Source organism: Chiloscyllium plagiosum, chromosome 4, assembly GCF_004010195.1.
Source record: "Chiloscyllium plagiosum isolate BGI_BamShark_2017 chromosome 4, ASM401019v2, whole genome shotgun sequence".
Classification (NCBI taxonomy): Eukaryota; Metazoa; Chordata; class Chondrichthyes; order Orectolobiformes; family Hemiscylliidae; genus Chiloscyllium; species Chiloscyllium plagiosum.
Window position 1 is genome coordinate 83371533 of NC_057713.1, and position 23349 is coordinate 83394881.

A 23349-nucleotide genomic window follows, 5' to 3' on the forward strand; every position below is an offset into this window, starting at 1 on the left:
ATAAAGAAATACCACTTTGCACAAACAAAATGGTATTCTAAAAATAAACAGTTCTATTGAAGCTACCAAGAAACTAACTGAATCTGCACAAGAGGGTTTTCCATGGGAGACTGGTTAGCAAGATGAGATCTCACGGAATACAGGGAGAACTAGCCATTTGGATACAGAACTGGCTCAAAGGTAGAAGACAGGTGATGGTGGTAGAGGGTTGTTTTTCAGACTGGAGGCCTGTGATCAGTGGAGTGCCACATGGATCAGTGCTGGGTCCTCTATGTTTTGGCATTTACATAAATGATTTGGATGCGAGCATAACAGGTACAGTTAGTAAGTTTGCAGATGGCACCAAAATTGGAGGTGTAGTGGACAGCGAAGAAGGTTACCTCAGATTACAACAGGATCTTGATCAGATGGGCCAAGTTGGAATATTGCATGCAATTCTGGTCTCCTTCCTGTCGGAAAGATGTTGTGAAACCTGAAAGGGATCAGAAAAGATTTACACGGATGTTGCCAGGGTTGGAGGATCTGAGCTACAGGGAGAGATTGAACAGGCTGGGGCTGTTTTCCCTGGAGCGTCAGAGGCTGAGGGGTGACCTTATAGAGGTTTACAAAAATTATGAGGGGCATGGATAAGATAAATAGACAAAGTCTTTTCCCTGGGTTGGGGGGAGTCCAGAACTAGATGGCATAGGTTTAGGGTGAGAGATAAAAGGGACCTAAGGGGCAACTTTTCCCACGCAGAGGGTCGTACATGTGTGGAATGAACTGCCAGAGGAAATGGAGGCGGCTGGTACAATTGCAACATTTAAGCAGCGTATGGATGAGTATATGAATAGGAAGGGTTTGAAGGGATATGGGTCAGGTGCTGGTAGGTGGGACTAGATTGGGTTGGGATATCTGGTCGGCATGGACAGGTTGGACCGAAGGGTCTGCTTCCATGCTGTACATCTCTATGACTCTAAGAGTTTGAGAAAAGAATGCACACAACAAAGAATAAAATCACCGGTAGGAACTGTTGCAATTCCTGCCATTTTATAATAGAAAAAAGGGAGTGCATGATGAAATGGGGTGAGAATAACATTGACCAAGACTGCTTTTAAATCATCTAACATCTGAAAAGAACAGTCCTTAGAAGGGTTGATTGTGAGGCATTATCAGCAGAGAATTGTCTGAACATCCTTGTGTATCGTCCTTAATCAAGTTTATAGCAACTTACATGAATAAAATATTAATCTTCTCCAGAATTTCTTGGATCCTCTATTTTGCTAAGTAGTTCTTTTAAAAAGCACATAGCACTTAAACATTTAGCCATTTAGACAAACTCCAATGTCAAGTTCAAAGCAAGAAAAGTTGATAAAAGTTATATTGTACTGTAGTGTTTAATTGACTAATTAAAGCCTAATACATATACTTTGCCAATATGAGATTTTAAAAATGCATTCAACACTTACCACCAATAAAGGCTATTTTCCAGTTGGACACACGTGTATAGGGCACAACAGTGCAAAGATATAATCTTTTCTCCTTGCAACTCTGGAAAAAATTGTGCACTGTGTTCTAGTTTAGAAGCTACTGAACATAATGTCTCATCCACCCACGTGGCAACCTAAAACAAGAAGAACAACTGAGATATTAACAGCCTCCCATTGCATTAAAAAACTGCCACAATTAGGCTATCTATACACAATTTGGTCCATTTCACGTGTTTTTGTTTTAAACTACATGATATTTAATTTGGTTGTATAGTACTTGAGTACTGCTGAGAAAAAAAAGTTATTTTGTCAAAAATTTTCATCTTGCTTTCATCAGGACTTTTCACAAGAATAAGATATCAAGAGAAAACCAACATTTACATTGCATGAGAGGAGAATTTTGATTGGTCAGTAAGTAGAGACATTGACATGAATGGGAAACCTGGGTATTGCTTAACTCCAGTCATTTAAAGCAGACAGGTCAATTCTGAGTGGTTAGACATTGCCTTAAGAAATGAACCAACAAGCAGCTGCTAACTATTTTGGCGAGTTGAATAACTGGATTAAATCCTCTCTCGGCTTCAAAATAGCATGCCAATATAAAACAAATCAGTGGGAATTCATGAACTGATCATTTTCAGCCACCAAAAAGCACAAGCGAAAACATAAAAATGCTCAACATATACAGCAGCCAAGATTAATTATTTAAAACCAAAGCTGTGTACAAAATTAGATTAGATTAGATTAGATTAGATTACTTAGTGTGGAAACAGGCCCTTCGGCCCAACAAGTCCACACCGATCCGCCGAAGCGCAACCCACCCATACTCCTACATCTACCCCTTACCTAACACTACGGGCAATTTAGCATGGCCAATTCACCTGACCTGCACATGTTTGGACTGTGGGAGGAAACCGGAGCACCCGGAGGAAATCCACGCAGACACGGGGAGAATGTGCAAACTCCACAGTCAGTCACCTGAGGCGGGAATTGAACCCGGGTCTCTGGCGCTGTGAAGCAGCAGTGCTAACCACTGTGCCACCGTGCCGCGCATCTGGAAGTTAAGTACCCAAACAACAAAAAATGAGATTTGGTGACAGTTTGAAACAAAAGTATATTTTTAATCACATGTTTCAATTTAATTATACTTACCTTGCTGTTTTCTGTTGTAACTGTAGCTCTAATACTATTGGCAGCCAGAAGGACAATTTTCTCATTGGTTAAACTTAGTTGTGTGGTTCGAGGATGGTGCACAGAGGGATTCTTTAGGGTATGAAGATTTAAAAATTCAGTTAGCACAGAAACAATATACCATTAAACACTAATCAGAGGGAAATAAAATTAGACATATTCATACCTGTGCATTTCTGTAAGGTTCGGATTCATTCCACTTCCATTGATACAATTCACCTTTGCTGCTTACAGCTATAAGCTCTGAGTACAGAGCGCCAATAGCTCCAAATTTAGTACCATCCTAGGGAGAAAAAAGGGATTTGAACAGTTTGGCTCTCACGGACTTGCTTCAAATGTCTATAGAACCCACTTTTCCAGCAGCAACGTTTGAACTAGTCATTGTGGCATATCCTCTGACCTGGCAATGTTGTTAAATCTATACATGCATGATACAGGTTGAAACTAAAACCTGCTACAAATCTTAGAGGAAGAGTTATAGATTCTATTGCAGATTTCATTCTAATGAAGTCTACTTCATTAATGAAATTAATCCAGTCTCATATTAAACAAATATCAATTTTCCCTGAAATTTATTGACCATACCAGAGATCCGAAACATTTTTCTCAAAATAAATTTGGTTTCCCATTCTCTACAGTCAAAGAAATAAAGGCCCTATAAAGATAACAAAATAAATTTGCATTTTCCTTTCAATCCTGAGACGCCCACACCACTCAATTCCACTAGAACAAAACTATATAATTTATTTTCCACCTCAAATAAGAACAAGCAACAGTTGGACTTATCCTAAAAAAAAATCATTTGCCATGTTCGCTCCAATTTTGTTATACTAAAAATTAATTGACATTTTATGCTACTCAAGTGGCTCATTGATCACTCATGGAACTGAATAAACAAACCTGCACATTTCCAGCTGTGATCTTCCTAGAACTCAAATCATGCACTGTAATTTAGGTACAGAACAGATGAAATGAAATTTAGATGTGCTAAATTATGCCAATAAAAGTTTGTACAATTTTAGTTTTCTGCCAATTGTAATATGATGGAAATGAAAGAAAAGTTTAAAAACATCAGCAGGAAAATTACTTCATTGACAGTTGAATGTCAGAGAGTTCAACTTCATGCTTGCATGCTCAATTTCCCTCAATTAGAACATGACACGAAGCTAGTAATATTACTCAAACTGCCAGCCATGTTTCAAATTAGCAAATAAAGTGTATTAGACTTATAGCGATCACACTTAATCTGAATTTAACTCCTTTACCCAGACAAATCTTGGTCAGATTGTTCACAAATTTATAAAATGTTACTGCATCATACTGCCACTACCAAAACCTAGTATAAGCTTCAATTTCTTTTTAATAAACTCACCCGATCAGGCCACCACTGCAACTCTTCTCCCAAGGAGACAGGGCTTTGGACCGGAAGGCTTTTCTTATCCAAGTTTGATTCACCTTCTCTGCTTGTGGAGCCTCGTTCATTATCAAATGAGGAACCATCAAGCCATCTCCTTTCACGTAAACGTAAAACTGACTCACGTTCACGCAACAGATCGGAGTCTCTCTCTAAGGGAAGAAGGAGAACTGGTATGCAATGGGGTCACACCAGTGGAATAAAAATAAGCCAATCTCTAGGAAAACCCTCCACAGTACAACTAAAAGCAGTGTTACACAATACAAGTGCGTAACAACTCTGCAGTACGCCGAATTGAACATAACGAGGACTACCACTGAACGGACAGTCACTTCTGATATATGTTGTGATTGCTCTCCCTCCCAAAATAAAATTTATGCTCACCCAAACTACCTACCATTCCAGGTCAATAGAACACTGCTTGTTAGTATAATGTCAATGTCTACTTGTAAATGACTGCTAGAAGGCATTCAAGAACACTGAAGTTGAATGTTGTCCAGTTACACACACTTCTTGGAAGGAAGGCCTTCAATTCCACTCTCTCTCTCTCTCTCTCCTTTTATTTTCGGCACAAGTACTTAATTTTAACTTTGAATGCAAGATTACACAATTGAATGCCAAAATGAAAAAGTTAACGTTTTTAAAATATACAAAGTATTGTATGTTCTTGCAGCTTGAACATATTACACAAACTACAAATTTCTTGCTTTGCTCGTTCACTGACACCTTTTAATTTGGATCAATTATTGTCCCACAGTCCAGTACTTTCTTCAGCAAGGAAACAGCATATTCAACCTTGGCACCAGATTACAAAAGTGTACTTACGCATTTTAAATTAAAATGCACAATGTGCAACAGTTTGTTTTAACCCTGGAGCTGTACATTTGAGTGGAAATGAGGACAAAACCAAACATACTGATTCATGAAGGTTCATCTATCACTGCATGGACTGAAGTAAAGGTTGGCTTTATAAGCGATTAACAATACTTCAAATTTCACTGCTATACAACGATGCAAAGATATGAAACCCTTTCTTCCTGCACCATGGCAAAATCATGAATACATCACTTTTAAAACACTAAGAACAACTAAGGTATCAACTGTTATATAATTTTGACCTGGTTTGGATCTACACCCGGGTAAAATTAGAGACCCATCTGACCTGTTCTGAAGTCTGCCTGACAGCTGTCCTGAATCAAGGGCAATTAAACACTTGAGAAAAGTTTAATTTATTTTGCTGCGAAAGTGCAAAGTAATTACAGTAGTTGAATTGGAAGTCTCCAAATCCCAGGAAGATGTTGAGAATATCGTGTTGTAAACAACTGAGCTTTAAACTGTCCATTTAAATCTAAGACAAGAGTGTTTCGGCATTGAAAATCTCAAGGATAGCTAATTGCCATTACTACCCAAATAAAAGACCCATGGGATTCATGTTGTTTCTGAGAGGGGAAGGGTTTCAAAAGATATCCCTGAAAACTCTCAAGACGGTTAGTCTTCCACAATCCAGCAGTTAGAGGTCAGGTGTCTGAGTGCAGAAACATACAATACAACAGAGTCTGCATTAGAGGGAGAATCTCTAGCAAAAGACATTTACTTTAGCAGATAGTACTGGATTTAAATACTACCGGGCTGAGAAAGGAAAATGAAGAAGCAAATCCTCAGGAGCCAAGAATCATTTTGGACAGGCCCCAGGAGCATTGAATGTCTACTTAAAGGGCAGCATACCAAATACATGAAACATGGATCGATTGGGTTATGTCCCAAGCAAAAACAAAGTTCTATGTTTTAAAGTATAAGTTGGCTACAAAAAAGTTCTTACTATCTTATTTGTACAGTAAAACATGAAATCTTGTCACATCATTCTTTCATATTTGAATTGGAAGTTCCAAGTGTTATTTTTAAAGTTGCCAGTTTCTACGCAGGTGAGGAAATAGATGCTCAGAAGTAAGCATATCAATACGATCAAATAGTTTTATTTTGTTAAACCAATTACATAACATAAACAGCCTGTACATTTAAGAGAAGAGCTTAATGAAAATTTAGAACATGAAAATGTGTAAGATTCTTTAATTGTACATTTGTCTTCCCCTAATAATTTCTAATTTCAGACAAAGCACACTATTTGTCCTGATATAATACCTTAGTGGACTTCAGTCAGAATAGTTTTGGTTGTCTCACAATGGAGCGATACTAGCATGTTATCAAAAGTACGGAGGAAGGGTGCTGAATTAATTCCCAGTTTAAATCATCTTAGTTATCAATGCAGCTGAAATGAGTTGAGACGTTATATTTTAGAGGAGCACTAGCATAGGGAGATCTGTTCAAATTTTACATGAATGATTGTGTCTGAATTCACAATTTGCTCCAACTTGACTTAATGGAGATAAGGGGAGAACTGAGTTACAATTGGAAGTCACAAAATGACATGATGACATGAAATGGCTGTTTCCATAATTCTAATTCACATAAGTTTGGACATGGCACTATTAAATGTCTTTATGCAAATCTGGATTGGTTTCTGGCAGAGGCAGAGATCACTTTCACTGCATAGATCACATAACACCAGGTTATTATAGTCCAAAAGGTTTATTTTGAAGTACAAGCTTTCAAGCGCTCTCCTTTGTCAGAAAAGCTTGTACTTCCAATAAACCGTTGGGACTATAGCCTGGTGTTGTGTGATTTTGAACTTTTGGTCACTCTAGTCCAACACCAACACACCACTGCATAGACCAGTATGGCTAAAGCTATCTCCTTTTCGAGTTTTAATTGTATGGGGGACAGGGGTCAGTGAAGAATTTTCCCAGTTTTTGGAATACAACCCACAAGATGCACTGGGTTTTTCGTTCCTTCTTGGAATATATGGATTGGTACCATAATATTCTTTGAATGGACCAGAAATACTAAAGAAGTTTTCCTGTCCATTTACTTTCCATATGATCACCTATGAAATACCAAGTTTTTTAAGCCTTTAATATTAATACCAAATAATGCTGAACAAAAGTAGTAAAGAATGCAGACCAATTGATCAGTTGCAGTTAAAGACCTAAGTAAATGTAGGAACTTTGATAACAAAACACTGAACTTGAATCTTCTAGCAATATCTTGAGGAGTGCACAAACCATGAAAGACTACGATTGGGAGAGGTAATTCTCTCAAGTCTGTGTTAAGATTTTAAAGAAAAAAACATAGATGGAGTTGCAAATTCAAAGTTTTTATCTACAGTTGCTATGGAGATATTCCCAGTCATACAGTTGGCCCACATTACAACTAAGAAATAATGCCCAAATTCATTCACTACTCTTACCATCAGAAGCAAAGTGCAATTAATTTTTGAAAGTGCAGGACAAGGAGGAAAAACACCTAGAAAGATATAGAAAAGCTTGTAAAATTATCTTGGCTTCAAAATACCTCTTGATGAGCCTAGTCTGGAGAGAGAAGAGCGACGGAAGGAAGGATAACCAAAATAGCTGATATCTTCAGAAAACATAGCATCAGCATCTATGATGACACTCGGATGCGCAGAATGGATATCTGCATCCAGTAATGACATAAGATCCTCTGAGAAGGGAACACAGCAACATCAATAGTACAAATCTAATGCAAAGTAAATTTGTTCACAATAAAACTAAAATGAGGAGCATTTGTTCCTTCAACAATAGAGAAAACAACCTAGCACTGGAAATCGTGAATGGAACACAAGGGATCTTTGTGACATTCTCCATGGAAGGATGCGCAATATCTTATATAATTTTAGCACAATGCCATTTCAAATAATTAAGTATGACCAAGCATTTCTTGAATAAAATTATTAGGTGCCCATCTATAGAAGGTGTAGGATCAATCAGGAACATTTGAGAAAAAAGGAAATGATATCTGAAAGCCTGCAGTTATATTACAAAGAATGGGTGACAGCATTTGCAAAAAAAAATATTTTGTCAGAACATTATCATCTGAGAGGGGTGAGGGGACTGGGGAATTTGGGATGGAAGGAATCTGATTTACAAAGCTTTTTCAGAAACAGCAATTTGAGACAGTTGTGAATTACTTGAAACATGGGTATGCACCTGACATGTGAACGTTAGGTTCCTTGATACACACTTGAGGCCTACAAAAAATAAAAATCTGGACATGGTCCAGCAACATACTCCTATTTTGTTAACTCTTAAAATGCGAGTTGATCAAAGCAATCTTAACCTGAAACCAGAGTATCAAGCGCACAAACCTCCAGGTAAATATGATTCACTTGCTGTATCATCACCGTCATCTCCATCTTCATCATCACGGCTGAGTAGATTGTTCACAGCGAGGTTGACATCCAAATTAGTCCGTTGTAGTTCCCGAATAATAACACTTCTAGACTTGCCTTGCAATACAACTTGCGCCTTTTGACAAGGTAAATGATAAAATTAGTATGCAGTGAAGAATTTAGTTTAAAATGAAAATCTGAGTTGCAGTTTCAAATAATTTAAGATTTGAAAATAAACATTGAAGAGATTCTGAACACATTTATGGCAAGACGATGTCAACTTTCTAAAGACAGACAAGCAGAATATTTCAGATTTGCAGCATTTCACAAAGATAAAAAGTACGCGACAGCTGTCATCGACATGCCTTGAATTTTGTCATTTTAGGCATTCCCAATTATAACTGTCTCACCACTGATGGATTTGTATTCAGTTGCCCAGGCTGAGTTTTGGAATTCTTTCCCCATGCCTTGCCATCTCAATCTTGCTTTCATTCTTTAACACACTCCATTAACGCTACCTTTTTGCCAAAGCTTTAGGTTATCTGACCCAATATCTCCCAATGTTTTATAATGCTTCTGTGAAGAACCTCTAGATGTTTCATTACATTAAGATGTACTATATAAAGAAAAGTTGTTGCTGAAATACTCAGGTAGCCATGAAGCATCTGTGGGGAGACTGATTTGGGTAAATAATATGCAATATTAACTATGTCTCTCTGTCTACATGCTTGCTGCCCAGAGTAACATCTGCATTTTTCAGTTTTGCATTTAAAACCAGAAATGCCATTTTGGAAGGTCAATTGAAACATAAAAAACATGAAATGGACATGAAAAATGAGGAGCACTGTTTCCAAGTATCAAATTTTATCTTTAGTCATTTCGTGTCGTGATTTGCTCTGTGCAACTGCACCAAGAAACAAGTCTCTGATCCAGCATCCAACCATTCCATTAAACTTGTTAATCAAGTTTATTCTTCAAGAAAATGGTGAAACATAAGCATCACTAGCAAAGCCAGCACTGACCCATTCATGTCTCAAGATTTATCTTTGGCCTGTTCAGTCTGGTCCATTCCAGGGAGTCCACATTTGGTCTTCTAGAACTGGTTGCTAGTCTCTTTCTCTCTGACTATGGAGAAGCAGCTCATGACTGTCCATGTCTGCCCCCATGCTGGATAAAGGTGATGGTAATCTATAAATCAGTCCTGAGCTCCATCAAAATGCAATGCTAATTATTACAGTCCAAGTATTCAGAAGCAAGCTTGCAGACTGTACCTCTTAACTGGAAAAGATCCATACAAGGGTAAATAAAATTGGCATTGGAGGGCTTTTTCATTATATTCAAGTTTTGATTAAATATGCTCAACGGTAACGAGTTCCAAGTAGTGTCACAACAATTCATATTTGATTTTGCTTGAAGTACTTCGCTTTTGAAGGAAAAGCTAAATTCACATTCTATGAAAACATCTGGAACAGCTTCTTCAAAAGAGGGCACAAAGTTCACTGTAGATATTGGAGTTTTTTTTTAAAACTGCTTCCTTTGCTGTCGATTCTATTAGGGGTGTTTTTCACCTGTCTTTGCCAATTATTGTTTGAACTGGTTCATTTGGAGGAAAGTCTACGAACCAGCTGCTCTCTCATTTCTAAAAAGAAAACCCACTTTTTGAGTTCAGGGTTAAACAATATATTTCAAAGAGCGATAGAAAGTACGTCTCATGATTATATGTCCTAAGAAATCGGACAGTAATGAAAAGCTTTAAGGCAGTTGTGCATGATTACTGATGCACCCACATGTGCCACAATATCATAGCAACAGACTGTGGAACACCCATACTTGATCCTTTTCCCTTTAGAATAAAAGGTGAAAGTTTTTGTTTTCAGAAAACCAAAATAGCAAATTTGGATTTTTGTTTTTAGAATAAACCAATAAACATTTTTAAGAAATCTGGCTAATTGATCATGTTGTGTTAAATCTGGTGTGGAAAATGTATTTACCTCTTCATCTTGGTAATTTGCCAAAGATTTTACTTTATTTTGTGACTTGTGGAGTTCTGGGCTTAGAGCAATGGGCACTCCTTCATCCATGGTCTCCATAGAAATCCAGAATAAGGCATTGTATTATAATCACATAAGATGGTACCTTGATTGAAATCTGAAGTCACTGATCATGTAAACAGTTTCCACGAGGCTCCAAGGAACATTCATTTATTTCTTATAAACGGAGGTTCTTTTCTCAACGCATTCAATAAGTTTTTAACTAAACATAAAACTAAGAGTGCAAATCTCAAAACACAGCTTCAAAACCTGCAGCTTTCAAGCACACCACCTTCTGCCCCATCTCTGTGGCTGGTTAACCACCTCTGGCCTTCTCTTAATTAAACCAATGTAACATCCGACTAGTTACCAGTCCTTGAGCATAACACTTTCCAGGATCATAGAATCCCTACAGTGTGGAAGCAGACAATTTGGCCCATTGAGTTTTTCGCACCAATATGAAGAGCATCCCATCCAGACTCTACCCATGTCCTATAATCTTGCAGTTCCTATGGATAATTTACCTGGCCTGCACATCTTTGGACTGTGGGACGCAACACACGCAGACATGGAGAGAACATGCCAACTCCACATAGTCATCCGAGACGGGCTCATGGCGCAGTGAGGCAGCAGTGCTAACCACTGAGCCACCCTAAACATCTGTAGGGTTCTTCAAACAATAATTAATCTGCAATTATCTTTCCATAAACAAGCATGTTTGTTTGCTTGCTCTCCTCCTTTCCAAGCCAAGCTGCTCCTCAAAAGTCAGTTTCAAGAAGTACATATTCCAACAAATGTAAAGCAACTTTTAGAAATCCACTGATACATTACACAGTACAAAATGGTAACATTGATAGCAGCTAACAGGACATCAACTATCTCTTACTTCCACAAGTAGGAGGTTGCAAGTCTTTGCCCACGCAAATTATTAAAAAAGATTAATGAAAGGCGGTAAGGACAAGCTAGGGAACTATAGACCATTGAGCCTGATGTCAGTGGTGGGCAAATTGTTGGAGGGAATCCTGAGGGACAGATGTACATGAATTTTGAAAGACAAGGACTGATTTGGGATAGTCAACATGGCTAAACTTGATTGTACTTTCTGAAGAACTAACAAAGAGAATTGATGAGGGCAGAGTGGTAGACGTCATCTATATGGACTTCTGTAAGACGTTCAACAAGGTTCCCTATGGGAGACCGGTTAGCAAGGTTAGATCTCATGGAATACAGGGAGAACTAGCCATTTAGATACAGAACTGGCTCAAAGATAGAAGACAGAGGGTGGTGGTGGTGGAGGGATGTTTTTAAGCTTGGAGGCCTGTGACCATTGGAGCACCACAAAGATTGGTACTGGGTCCGTTACTTTTCATCATTAACATAAATGATTTGATGTGAGCATAACAGGTATAGTTAGTAAGTTTGTAGATGATACCAAAATTGGAGGCGTCGTGGACAGTGAAGAGGGTTACCTCAGATTACAATGGGATCTTGATCGGATGGGCCAATGGGCTGAGGAGTGGCAGATGGAGTTTAACTTAGAGGCGATGCAGTTTGGGCGGGGGGGGCGCAAACACAGCAGGACTTATACACTTAATGGTAAGGTCCTAGGAAGTGTTGCTGAACAAATAGACCTTGGAGTGCAGGCGCATACTTCCTTGAAAGTGGAGTCACAGGTAGATAGGATAGTGACGGCAGCATTTGGCATGCTTTCCTTTATTGGTCAGAGTATTGAGTACAGAGGTTGGGAGGTCATGTTGCAGCGCTACAGGACATTGGTTAGGCCACTTTTGGAATATTGAGTGCAATTCTGGTCTTCTTCCTATTGGAAGGATGTTGCGAAATTTGAAAGGGTTCAGAAAAGATTTACAAGGATGTTGCCAGGATTGGAGGATTTGAGTTATAGGGAGAGGCTGGGGCTGTTTTTCCTGGGGCATCGGAGACTATGGGATGACCTTATAGAGGTTTATAAAATCATGAGGGGTATGGATAGAGTAAATAGACAAGGTCTTTTCCCTGGGGGAGCCCAAAACTAGAGGGCACAGGTTTAGGGTGAGAGGGAAAAGATTTAAAAGGGACCTAAGGGGCAACCTTTTCATGCATGGGTGGAAGCACGTGTGGAATGGGCCAGGAGAGGAAGTGGTGGGGCGAGTATATGAATATGAAGCTTTGGAGGATATGGGCCGGGTGCTGGCAGGTGGGACTAGATTGAGTTGGGATATCTGGTCGGCATGGACGAGTTGGACCAAATGGGCCTGTTTCGGTGCTGTACATCTCTATGACACCTGTAACAGTCATAAGAATATATTAAGTGGTTTATCTTGCACCCTTACACGATTACAGACCTTAAATATCTCTAAAATAATTGTTACATTCAACATATCCAATTCCGTGTTTAGCATATTTACATCACAATCTCATTGCTTGCCATCAATATCTAAACTCAACTATTCCAGAGCAATGAGGCAGTCAATTTATAAATCTATATGTACATTATACACAAAATGCATTTTAAAATTCTAAACCCAACTAAGAAACAAAACGTTGAAACTGTTTCACATCACATTTTGACTTTTATTTGTTGTTCAAACGTAAACACGAAATTTCACCATTCGGTAAAATTGCCATAGTCTTACCAGACGATCGGACTGCTCTCTTATTAGAGTGTGAAAACCGGTGGTGGTTTAAGCTGAGAGTAACCATTCGTCAGGCAAGGGAAGAGGCTGAGAAGAAGGGTCTTTCTTGGTAATCTCAGCTAGCATAGGAATTGAACCCATGCTAGTTTACAGACTAGCCATCCAGCCAATTGAGGTAACTGACACATGAACCGGGATCATAAAAGGTATTGCTAATCTTATCAACCATATTCATTTCATATGGAATTTAATACTTAATTTGCCAAACACTCTAATCAGTGCCGACTGATGCTCTTTCTTAGCGGCGTTGATTAACAGCAATCTGTACAGTACCATGCAGTACACTAAAATAGGCCACACACTAGGGAGAAGACCATTACAAGCTAAATGACATTGGTCAGCACAATGAGACAAAGTTTCCTCCCCAAGGCAATACTGTCACATTACCTGTGAGATAAGCTCCTCTGGAATAACCGATGCTGGTATAACTGGTTGCGGCTGGCTTCCCAAAAGTCCAGATCCTCGATCCCGTCCAGTACGTATCACTCTAGTCTGCCTCCTTGAGTCTCTTGCTCCTGTTGATGATCTTCCAGAAGCACCACCACTCACTCCAGAACTCCAACGGCTCCTAGATGAACAATTCATGGAGACTGAATTAGCTTAAATTAGTTTAACTGAAATTAGAAAGGGATAAATGTGAAGATTCATACAAGAAACCTGTAAACACCATGAGAGATTACAAAGTATGAATCACCTTCAGAGCTTCTCCAGGAGTATTTTATGCATAATAATTCACTCAAGTTTTATAACTTTTAAATAGCAATGAATAGAAGGGTTAAAGTAACGCATCAGCCAATTGCAGCTTCGAACAAATGCTTTACGTAGACTGGACAAACGAACTGCAAATATGACATTCAAACATGCATTAAATAATGGGGAACTTTGGTCAAATTCCTCTAAACAATTGTCAGTGTATGTTGATAATGAAAATTCCAATAGTAAAATCATACAGCTTTAAGATCAGCTGTAGTCAGGAGGGAAACAATTTTACAAAAGCCTTTTTCCAAGCAAGATGCTGACTGACAATACTTCTGCAAGATGCCCAGCTGTAATACGCATTATATTGCTGATTATCCGCAATACATCTGAAGAAGTTCTTTCAGACAGAGGGGAAATCAGCCTTAATTGGGAAGTGGGGAGGAATCATGGCCACGCTTGGTGGACATCTCTAATTGGCAGGTAAATTAGCTCCCAGATTTTTGGTAAACATTGGTTTGACTATTTTTATGCAATAATTCTGGTTTGGTTAGAAAATATTCAGGTGCACGGAACCATAGCCATGGTAATGAGAAAATGTGTACAGTAAACAGCTGTTTGAACTGGCACTGTATATCAGGTGACAATGATATTTCCCAAAACTCCCAAACTGCTTTGCCTTTATAAGTGTGTATTATTGTAGTTATATTGTCAGGATCCCAGTACTTTATACTGTTTAAAATTACAGTATACATTTTAGTAATTGAAATTGTTCACATTAGTACATCATTGACAAGTATACCCATTATTTTATAGACATGTTAAATCCTATTTCACAGATCATTTACAAAGTTTCACAGTTGGAATTGTTAATGGATGCACAGTAAACATTTCAAGTCATCTGCTTACAAATGAACAAAATATAATATTTATTGCTCTGCAAATCTTAAGGTGTGTGGCAGTGTTAGAAAAGCAATCACCAGGATCCCCATTCATGAATTCAGAAGAATATGCTTGTGCAAGTACCACTTAATTGTCACTCCACACCCAAATGAATTGTTGACAAGTAATTGGTAAGGTACATTAGCAACATTTAGCAGCAGAAAGCCCATACACAAGGGGAAAACCAAGCATCCCATTTTAGCTGTGAGGAATGGTAAGTCACATTCCTAAATGCATCAATGACATGCGCTATAAATAACAGCTAAAAATTACAGCAAGCAGTTTCAAAACAATTTTTAACCACCCTAGTAATGCATTTTTTTTGGCACATGGGTTGACTTGTAGGTCATGTAGACCTGGAACCCTGCCAAAACTTACCCAAGGGGGTTGCCTGCCAGTCTGCCCAGAGTATCAGAACCAGACAGAAACCATGGGGAATCACTACTCCTGCCTGGCCTGGAAGTCCTTCCTGTGCCTGAACCACTGCTCAACTTTGAACTGGAAACAAAGATGGGAGATGGGTTATAACACAGGTATCCCAAGCCTTGCAGCTCAGGGACTTTACATTTGCTGTAACTGGTCAATGACCAGCCAGAGCAACACCCTTGGGCAATTTTTAGCACTGCAATGTTTACTCTAATTTTTGTTTAAATTTTTCATGGTTCACAGTCATGTGTAAAAAAAATTTTAACACATGAAAACAATTTCTGCCTTTGCGTTGAAATGGATAGTTTTCTTTCTTTCCAGCTCAGAGCAATGTTACAAACTAAAATCAAAATGTAAAACAACTCACATTAAGCTTAGTTTTTTTTAAATCAAAAGGAGCATAGCTGGACAGAATGGATTGTATAACTACGAGAAATTAACTAAACTTAATTCAAATGCCTGTTCACGCAAAAAAAAAAATCAGTCATTAATTGTTTCATCATTATGGTTACATTTTTCTAATGTCACCATTGCCTTAGAAATCCTGATTCATTGCGAACTTCATTAAACGTTATAATTTTACTTTTTTTTTGAAGACAGAAATCCATCTTCAGAAAAGGCAATCTTCAAAAAGAAACCAAAAATACTATTTTGATTATGCTTCATTTTCACAGATCAACAGAAATCAAAACCTATTCAGATTCAAAGTTTTTGGAGCACAGTTATCACCAGTATTTTGTGCTTATGGCAATGGCAAAGATCCATCTTGAACATATTTAAAAGCAACACAAGATTGCTATGGATACTGTAATAAGTGGATTGCTGCAACGACCAGTTGCATATTTAACTAGATATTACAATCATTCATGGAACAAATTTAGTCCAAATATATCATTTAATTTAGTTCTAACAATTATGACAAAAAAAGCTCAAAAGCTGACCAGAAAGATTTTCTTAAACCAAAACACAGAATTCATAATTTCAATCACTGTTAGTCAGATTATTCTGCATCTGCTTATCAATTAAACACAAAATATGATGCTCAACTGCAAAGCTTTGCAAAGAAAAGCTATACAATTTGTCTCCCTTCAGTGTATATCCACATAAAAAGTTACTAGTCTCACCATCAAAAACGTCAACACTGAATTTGCATGCAAGTATAATTAGATATTCACATGCATGCCTTAAAAAATACTCTCTCACAAACTGAGTATATCACAGAACTACTCACCCTTCACTAGTATCTGGTTTCCCCAGTTCCAATCTGTCTGGCTGAACAGCAAAGCTAATTCTGCAGATGCGACCGTCCTGGTATAGTTAAGGATTCGGGATGGCAAAACAAAACATTCCAGCATGAAATATATTGATTTTTGTAACATACATAAATAATTAAGCCTATAAAAACTGCATTAAAAAAACTAAAGCTTAAATTCACTTTGGTGAATAATGGTGAAAATGGATGAATTATTAATTATTTAGTAAAATAATTACAACCTATTTATTCATTCAGGAAATATGGGCTTTGCGAGCTGGACCAACATTAATTGCCTCTCACTAATTATCCTTGGGAAGGTGGTGATGAACCTCTTGAGTTTTAGTGTCTGCATAGCCACGTGATTGTTAGGAAGAGAGTGCGTTCCAGGACTCTGACCCAGCAGCATTGGAGGAACAGTGATATATTTCCAGGGGAGGAGAGCAAGTGGGGAAATTTAGATTGAGTTGAATGTATGTCACACAAAAATCAGTAATTTTAATTTTCATGACATCAATCTAGCAACGTCAGCAGTTCAAAACCAAATGACCTTGCCTCAAACATGTAGACTATAAACATAGTATTCTAGTGCAATCATTTTATAGAGTAAAATTAGTAAATCTTTATTAGTAAATCTATTATGCCATTAAAATAGCAATGGACCAAAAAGCAAATTTGTTTTCTGTCATATTAAACATCCATTATGTTTGGAAAATCATTTTACCAGGGCAGGGGTGAAACATATTGTAAACACTGCACCTTATACCCCAAAGTTGACCGGCTAATTTTGTCCATAACCATTTCCTAGACCAAATAAAACACTCAGTTTAAGAACTCAAATTGTCGTGTGCTCTTTCCCATTAAGAACTGAATGAAAAATCATCTGCACTCAACTTATCTTCACCAGTTGGAACTTTCAGAATATGAAGGTGCCTGGATAAGGTGGAGTTGGAGAAGATATTTTCACTAGCATGGGAATCTAGGACCCAAGGGCACAGCCTCAAATTAAAGGGTCGACCCTTTAGAACAGAGATGATGAGGAATTTCTTCAGCTAAAGGGTGGTTAATTTGAGGAACTCATTACCACAGAAGGCTGTTGAGGCTAAGTCATTGAGACTGAGATAGTTTCTTGACTGATGAGGGAGTCACAGGTTCCAGGGAAAAGGCAGGAGAATGAGGTTGAAAAATACCAGCCATAATTGAATGGTGGTGTAGACTCGCTGGGCCGCATGGCCCAACTCTGCTCCTTATAGTCTTCACAGCTACGTTCGTCTGGTTTTTGAGATAACCTTACTGCTATTTAGAGACAAATCAAAAATTACCCAGCTGAACCTAGGGTGAAATAGCAACCTGGTATGACAAATTGTACTATACAACATCCTAATATCTTCCATTTGACATTATGATTTTATAACAAGGAGCTTCTCTGCACTGGAGGGAGAATGGCTATTCTGATGACATTTTAGTTTCTGCATTTAAAAAGAATGTACTCAATCAGATCTCTTTTACACTGCTCAGACTACACTGAACAGTATACTGTTAAGATAGAAGGAGTTATAAACCATAACAGAAAATCTACTCTGTTGTTACGGTGAATTCAAGATGACAAAATCACAAAAAATAATTCAATTTCTCTCCAGACTACATGGTAAATAATGCCCTGACTCTATAGTATTTATTTTTTATTGACTTACTATTAATGGCATCTCTCTGATGCAAAAGAAAAATTGTGCAAGAATTGGAGCATGACAAAACCATAAAATATGCTCCACGCAACTTTTTAACACACACAATGAACATATTGTTATGGTCTGAGAGTTATGTTTCCAAGGCCAAATTTAAAGAGGTGTTCAGAAGAAATTTCTGTGCCAACAGAAAAACCGAAGCTCACCTATAATCTACTGTTGTCCCGATTGCAAAACAAAATCACCTTGTGATTTCTAGAAAAAAATTCTATTCTCCTCTGAAATATTCTTCTGGGATGAGACTCAGCACTTATCTGGGTCAGTGAAAATCCACAGAGATCAGATCAAGAATAGGATCAGTTAATAAAGTTTGCAGTAAAAAAAAACTGCAAGCTCACTTCTGCCTATTGAAGAGCTATAATGTGAAAAGAACCAAACAAGATAACCAAGTTGTATTCCTAGTTGATTACTTTCTGCCAAGTAGCAGGAACGCTATAACACCTGCATTTGAAGTAAACAGGGAGAAACCACGGGGAAGTGCAAGTGAATAGAAATTGAAACACAGTGAGTTTGAGTCAAGCTTTGATACCCCTTTAGAAATAATTTGCTGAGACACCATATAGATTTACAAGAATCATCGCTTGATAGGATATCAGGGCAGGGCTGACCCACAGGCCAGCTACCCAGAATGTCTACACCTTTTGGAAAAACAGGACATTTTAACATTCATGCCTTTTCAAGTAGATTCATTAAATAGATTCATTTATTAAATAAAAAACTGTTACTCTCTGATTAATGCTCAGGTTTTTCACTTCAACAGATGGCTATTTTAAATAATTAGTTATCTGAACAAATCATAAATAACAATTAGCTATTTTCAATCTATATCGATGAATTAGCTGAGTGGAATAGAATATACTCAAGCAAGTAGGTTGTGAAGAGGATGCAAGGAGGCCACAAAAACAGAAACATAGCTATGGTAAGAGAGTGCATAAGATCTGGCAAATGGGGTATAAAGTGGACAACTGTGAAATTGCATATTATTTAATGGTCAAAAGGTTGCAGAGCTGAGATGGGGGAATTTGGGTGTCTACTGAATTTATATGTCTCCTGTAACTCCAAATATCTCGTTGAACTGCAGCATTCATCCAGGAAACACAAATATAGGCCCTTTACTATAAATACGTATTAGCAGAATTATATTAGTGCATTCTCCTGCCTTTAGAAGAGGGACTGAAAATCACTCCAGCTAAGAATGATGATTATTTATTTTTGTGTGAAAAATAAATTTCATATTTAGCTTACACAGCAAGATTCAGTGATCTCTTGCCAGTCTCTGTGCCAATCTAACTCATTCAGAACCCAATTTCTTACTTAATACAGCAAACTGTTCATTAACCAGCATCTATGGGACCAGGAGTATGCTGGTTCATCAAATATTGGATTGATGAAGAGGTCCACATAAAGATTAGATTAGATTACTTACAGTGTGAAAACAGGCCCTTCAGCCCAACAAGTCCACACCAACCTGCCAAAGCGCAACCCACCCAGACCCATTCTCCTACATTTATCCCTTCACTTAACTCTACAGGCAATTTAGCATGGGCAATCCACCTAACCTGCACATTTTTGGACTGTGGGAGGAAACCGGAACACCTGGAGGAAACCCACGCAGACACGGGGAGAATGTGCAAACTCCACACAGTCAGTCGCTTGAGCGGGAATTGAACCCGGGTCTCTGGCCCTGTGAGGCAGCAGGGCTAACCACTGTGCCACCGTGCCGCGCATAGGGCAGGGCTATACACATCACTATTTAATTACAGCATAAATCACAAACAGTAATGCAACTTCACTTCAAATAAAACTTACTGGCAGACAGCCTTCTCACTTGAACCTTCAACTAACTACTCTGAGATCATGATAATAAAGTAAACTTCCAGTTAATGTATATAATTTTTGCTGGTTTCTTTATCAGAGGTAGTGGAGACTAGTACAATTTGAATACTTAAAAAGACATCTGGATGAGTGTATGAATAGGAAGCGTTTGGAGGGATATGGGCTGGGTGTTGACAAGTGGGACTAGATTAGGTTGGGATATCTGGTCAGCATGGACAAATTGGAGCGAAGCGTCTGTTGCCGTGCTGTACATCTCCATGACTCTACAAGATACTGATTAAAACCAAGTTTACTGCACTGGATTTGTTTTCCAAAGTTACCTTTGCCAACACACAATATCCAAGAATCAAAAATAATAAAAATACAATGTCAATGTGCTAAACCTTGAATGTACTATCCATTCCAAATCTAACTTTCACTGCAATATGTATAGGTAAGCTCTAATTGGTCCATCAGAAAGGTCACACAGCTGCTATATCTCAGTTGGAGCTTTGTGCTGGTGCCAATGCTGCCTCAATTCATGCCCAGAAGTTCAGCTCTCAACCCTACTTGAGATCTTGACCCCACTTTGGGAAGCCCTGCTCTACAGAACCCATTGATACTCATATTTAATTTATCCATTGCACCTGAAGGTGCAGGGTCCCAGTCAGGAAACTGTTTTAATTACATACAGATCTTGGCGAAGCTGATCTACAGAAAAGGTTCCACCGCTGACATTAACAACCCATTTTCTCATCATACACCTGTTGTGTGGCACACTCCAAAGCAAAGCAATTTCAGAATAATTAACTATGAAAACAAACACTGCCCAAGTTACCAAACAAGTATTATCACTCAGCTGAGTCAAACAATTCTCTCTCCCATTTACAGTCAGCTCATGGTCTACATCCTCCTCCCTTTCCAGTCCCTATCCACCATTGACACAGAACCATTAAATCAAACAGATTTTTCTCCTGTTCAGAAGAATGGAACATGCTCTGGGCTATTTTTCTTGCCATCAAAAATTTAAACTACTGAAAGGACCATCCACTTTTGCAAGCCTTGAACCATAAATATTTCAGTTCAACTCTGCTCAACATACAAAGATCATTTAAAAGCATAAAGCACAAAAATGGTTCTTTTTCCCTAATGAAATAAACTGCTACTTTCCTGGAACATGGAGGTCAACATCAGCACAGAGCCAAAGCAGTCCAATGATTCTTGGACAAGATTCACTACATATATTTTTCTTTACAATCCATATAGCAACCATTCCAAATGCAGTCAGATAACCTGAATAAAAAGATGCTCAACTAACAGCCCATAGCTGTCTGGCACAACGTTGTCATTAACATACCCTTTAAGTAGCTAACATGTGGTTGCACAGAAACCCAGCTTTCGCAGGGTGCTCTCAAGTTGCTCCCTTTGAGATAACTCAAGCATAGCAATGCAAAAGAAAATAAACAGTGTACATTAAAAGGCCCAGGATATGAATACTGGAAATATTTATGGGGGACACTGATAGGAATTATTAACTTCTAGGGACAGACTAACTACTGCTTCCTGTTTCACTGGAGTTCAAGCCATCAAGATACAAAAGGGATATACTGTAGTCTTAAAGCAATGAGGACAAGAACAGTAGCATAAAAGGCCCAATTTAAATAGGCAGACACAGAAAAGGGACAATTCAGATGATTCAAATAAATAAATACAGTATGAGAGATATCAAACAGCATGGAAGATTAAGAATGGAAAATATTAACAAATAATAAGTGACATGTTTCAGTGCTTTTCAGGAGCAAAGAACAAAGAAACTATCATCACTTGATTTGAAATCTGGCATGGTGCTTTTGGATGATTTTGCCAAGGAACAGCATGCGGAAAGAACTGATCAGGTCAAGGAGACAGAGGTATTTTCTTGGCAGTGCAGTGAAGGCACAAAATTCCAATCATACATGATCTATTGACATTAATAGTTAAAGGTCCAGACCTGGTTGCTTTTTGAATCTGAATTTAGGTTAAGGCCATTAAGATATGCCTAATTACATGGTATGAACTAGCTGAGGCACCGAGCAAGCTCTTTGCTGATGCAATCAAACATCTGATTTTTTTTTAAATTCACAGAATGAGGGTGTCACTGGCTAGGCTAGCATTTATTACCCATGCATAATTGCCTAGAGGGCAGTTGAGAGACATATTGCTATAGGTCTAGAGTGACATGTAGGTCAGACCAAGTAAAAATGGCAGTCTCCTTCCTTAAAGGCCATCTGTAAATAAGATGGGTTTTTCCACCATTCAACAATGGATTCATGATCATTAGACTTTTAATCACAATTTTTTTCTTTTAACTGGATTCAAATTCTACCATCTACCCTGGCAGGATTGGATCTCGAAACATCAGAACATTACAAGGGTGTCTGGATTAACAGCAGAATAATAATGCCACCAGACCCTTAATTTGCAGTCTTGGCTATTATTGCGTGCCATATGTGGTGGTAAAGCTAAAAGAACTGGTTAATTAAGACAATAATTTATGATTTCCACATTTTAAAAAGCAGACCGGTCACCAAATTAAGATTAGATTCCCTACAGTATGGAAACAGGCCCTTCCGCCCAACAAGTTCACACAGACTCTCTGAAGAGTAACCCATCCAGAACCATTCCCCTACATTTATCACTGAATAACGCACCTAACACTACAGGCAATTTAGCATGGCCAATTCACCCAATGCGCACATTCTTTGGATTGTGGGAGGAAACCGGAGCACCCGGAGATGTGCAAACTCCACACACAGTCGCCTGAGGCTGGAATCAAACCCGGATCCCTTGCACTGTGAGGCACTGTGCCTCCTAAAAGGTTCCCAAAAAAAAAGTCAACCACAGCTCAACTTAACTCATGAAAGAATTTATAACACTGCACACAAGCTGCTCAAAATATTTCCCTTTAAATCAATTTATAACTGAAGATGGATCTTATTCAATTTTCCCAGTTATTGCAAACAAATTTCATTTTAGTGACATTTGACAATAGTTATATTGATTTTGTCCTTGATTCGCTATCCCCTCAAAAACAATACACCATAATATTTAAACATGAAAATTCAAGTACATGATATCACTTTAGATAACCATTCTTGATTTAATCATTTAATAAACAATTTTAATAAACATACACTACCTCTAGAAGAAATGCTGCATGGTTTGGTCCCACCACACACTGCTTAATTGTGGCCTGTTCCAAAACATTCAGAGGCGGGTGACTGGAAAGAAATTACAAAGTCACTCAAGATGTAAAATGCTGTACAAAATGTTTAAAATTTGTTGTTCTAATTTCCATTTCTGAAACCTATTTGGACAATGTTTTTAGTCAACAAACTGGAGACCTAGCCCCAAACTTTCAATTTTGCTTAATAGCTTAGTACCTACCCAA

At 38.2% G+C, this 23349-nt stretch overlaps 1 protein-coding gene across 7 annotated transcripts in view; it reads right to left on the reverse strand.

Moving 5' to 3' along the window:
* Window positions 1-23349, reverse strand: part of ubr5 (ubiquitin protein ligase E3 component n-recognin 5) — a 169365-nt gene that overhangs the window by 109536 nt on the left and 36480 nt on the right. For 3 of the 7 annotated variants that reach the window (XM_043688518.1, XM_043688515.1, XM_043688514.1), the window contains exons 3-12: window positions 23098-23179; window positions 16339-16415; window positions 15060-15179; window positions 13431-13611; window positions 8297-8456; window positions 7483-7632; window positions 4033-4244; window positions 2827-2943; window positions 2622-2732; window positions 1449-1603 (exon numbers count right to left, since the gene is read on the reverse strand). In XM_043688518.1, coding sequence (XP_043544453.1) covers window positions 1449-1603; window positions 2622-2732; window positions 2827-2943; window positions 4033-4244; window positions 7483-7632; window positions 8297-8456; window positions 13431-13611; window positions 15060-15179; window positions 16339-16415; window positions 23098-23179 — 1365 coding nt within the window. The remainder of the gene's footprint in view (window positions 1-1448; window positions 1604-2621; window positions 2733-2826; window positions 2944-4032; window positions 4245-7482; window positions 7633-8296; window positions 8457-13430; window positions 13612-15059; window positions 15180-16338; window positions 16416-23097; window positions 23180-23349) is intronic. The other 4 variants (XM_043688519.1, XM_043688516.1, XM_043688517.1 and 1 more) reach the window with 3 other exon arrangements.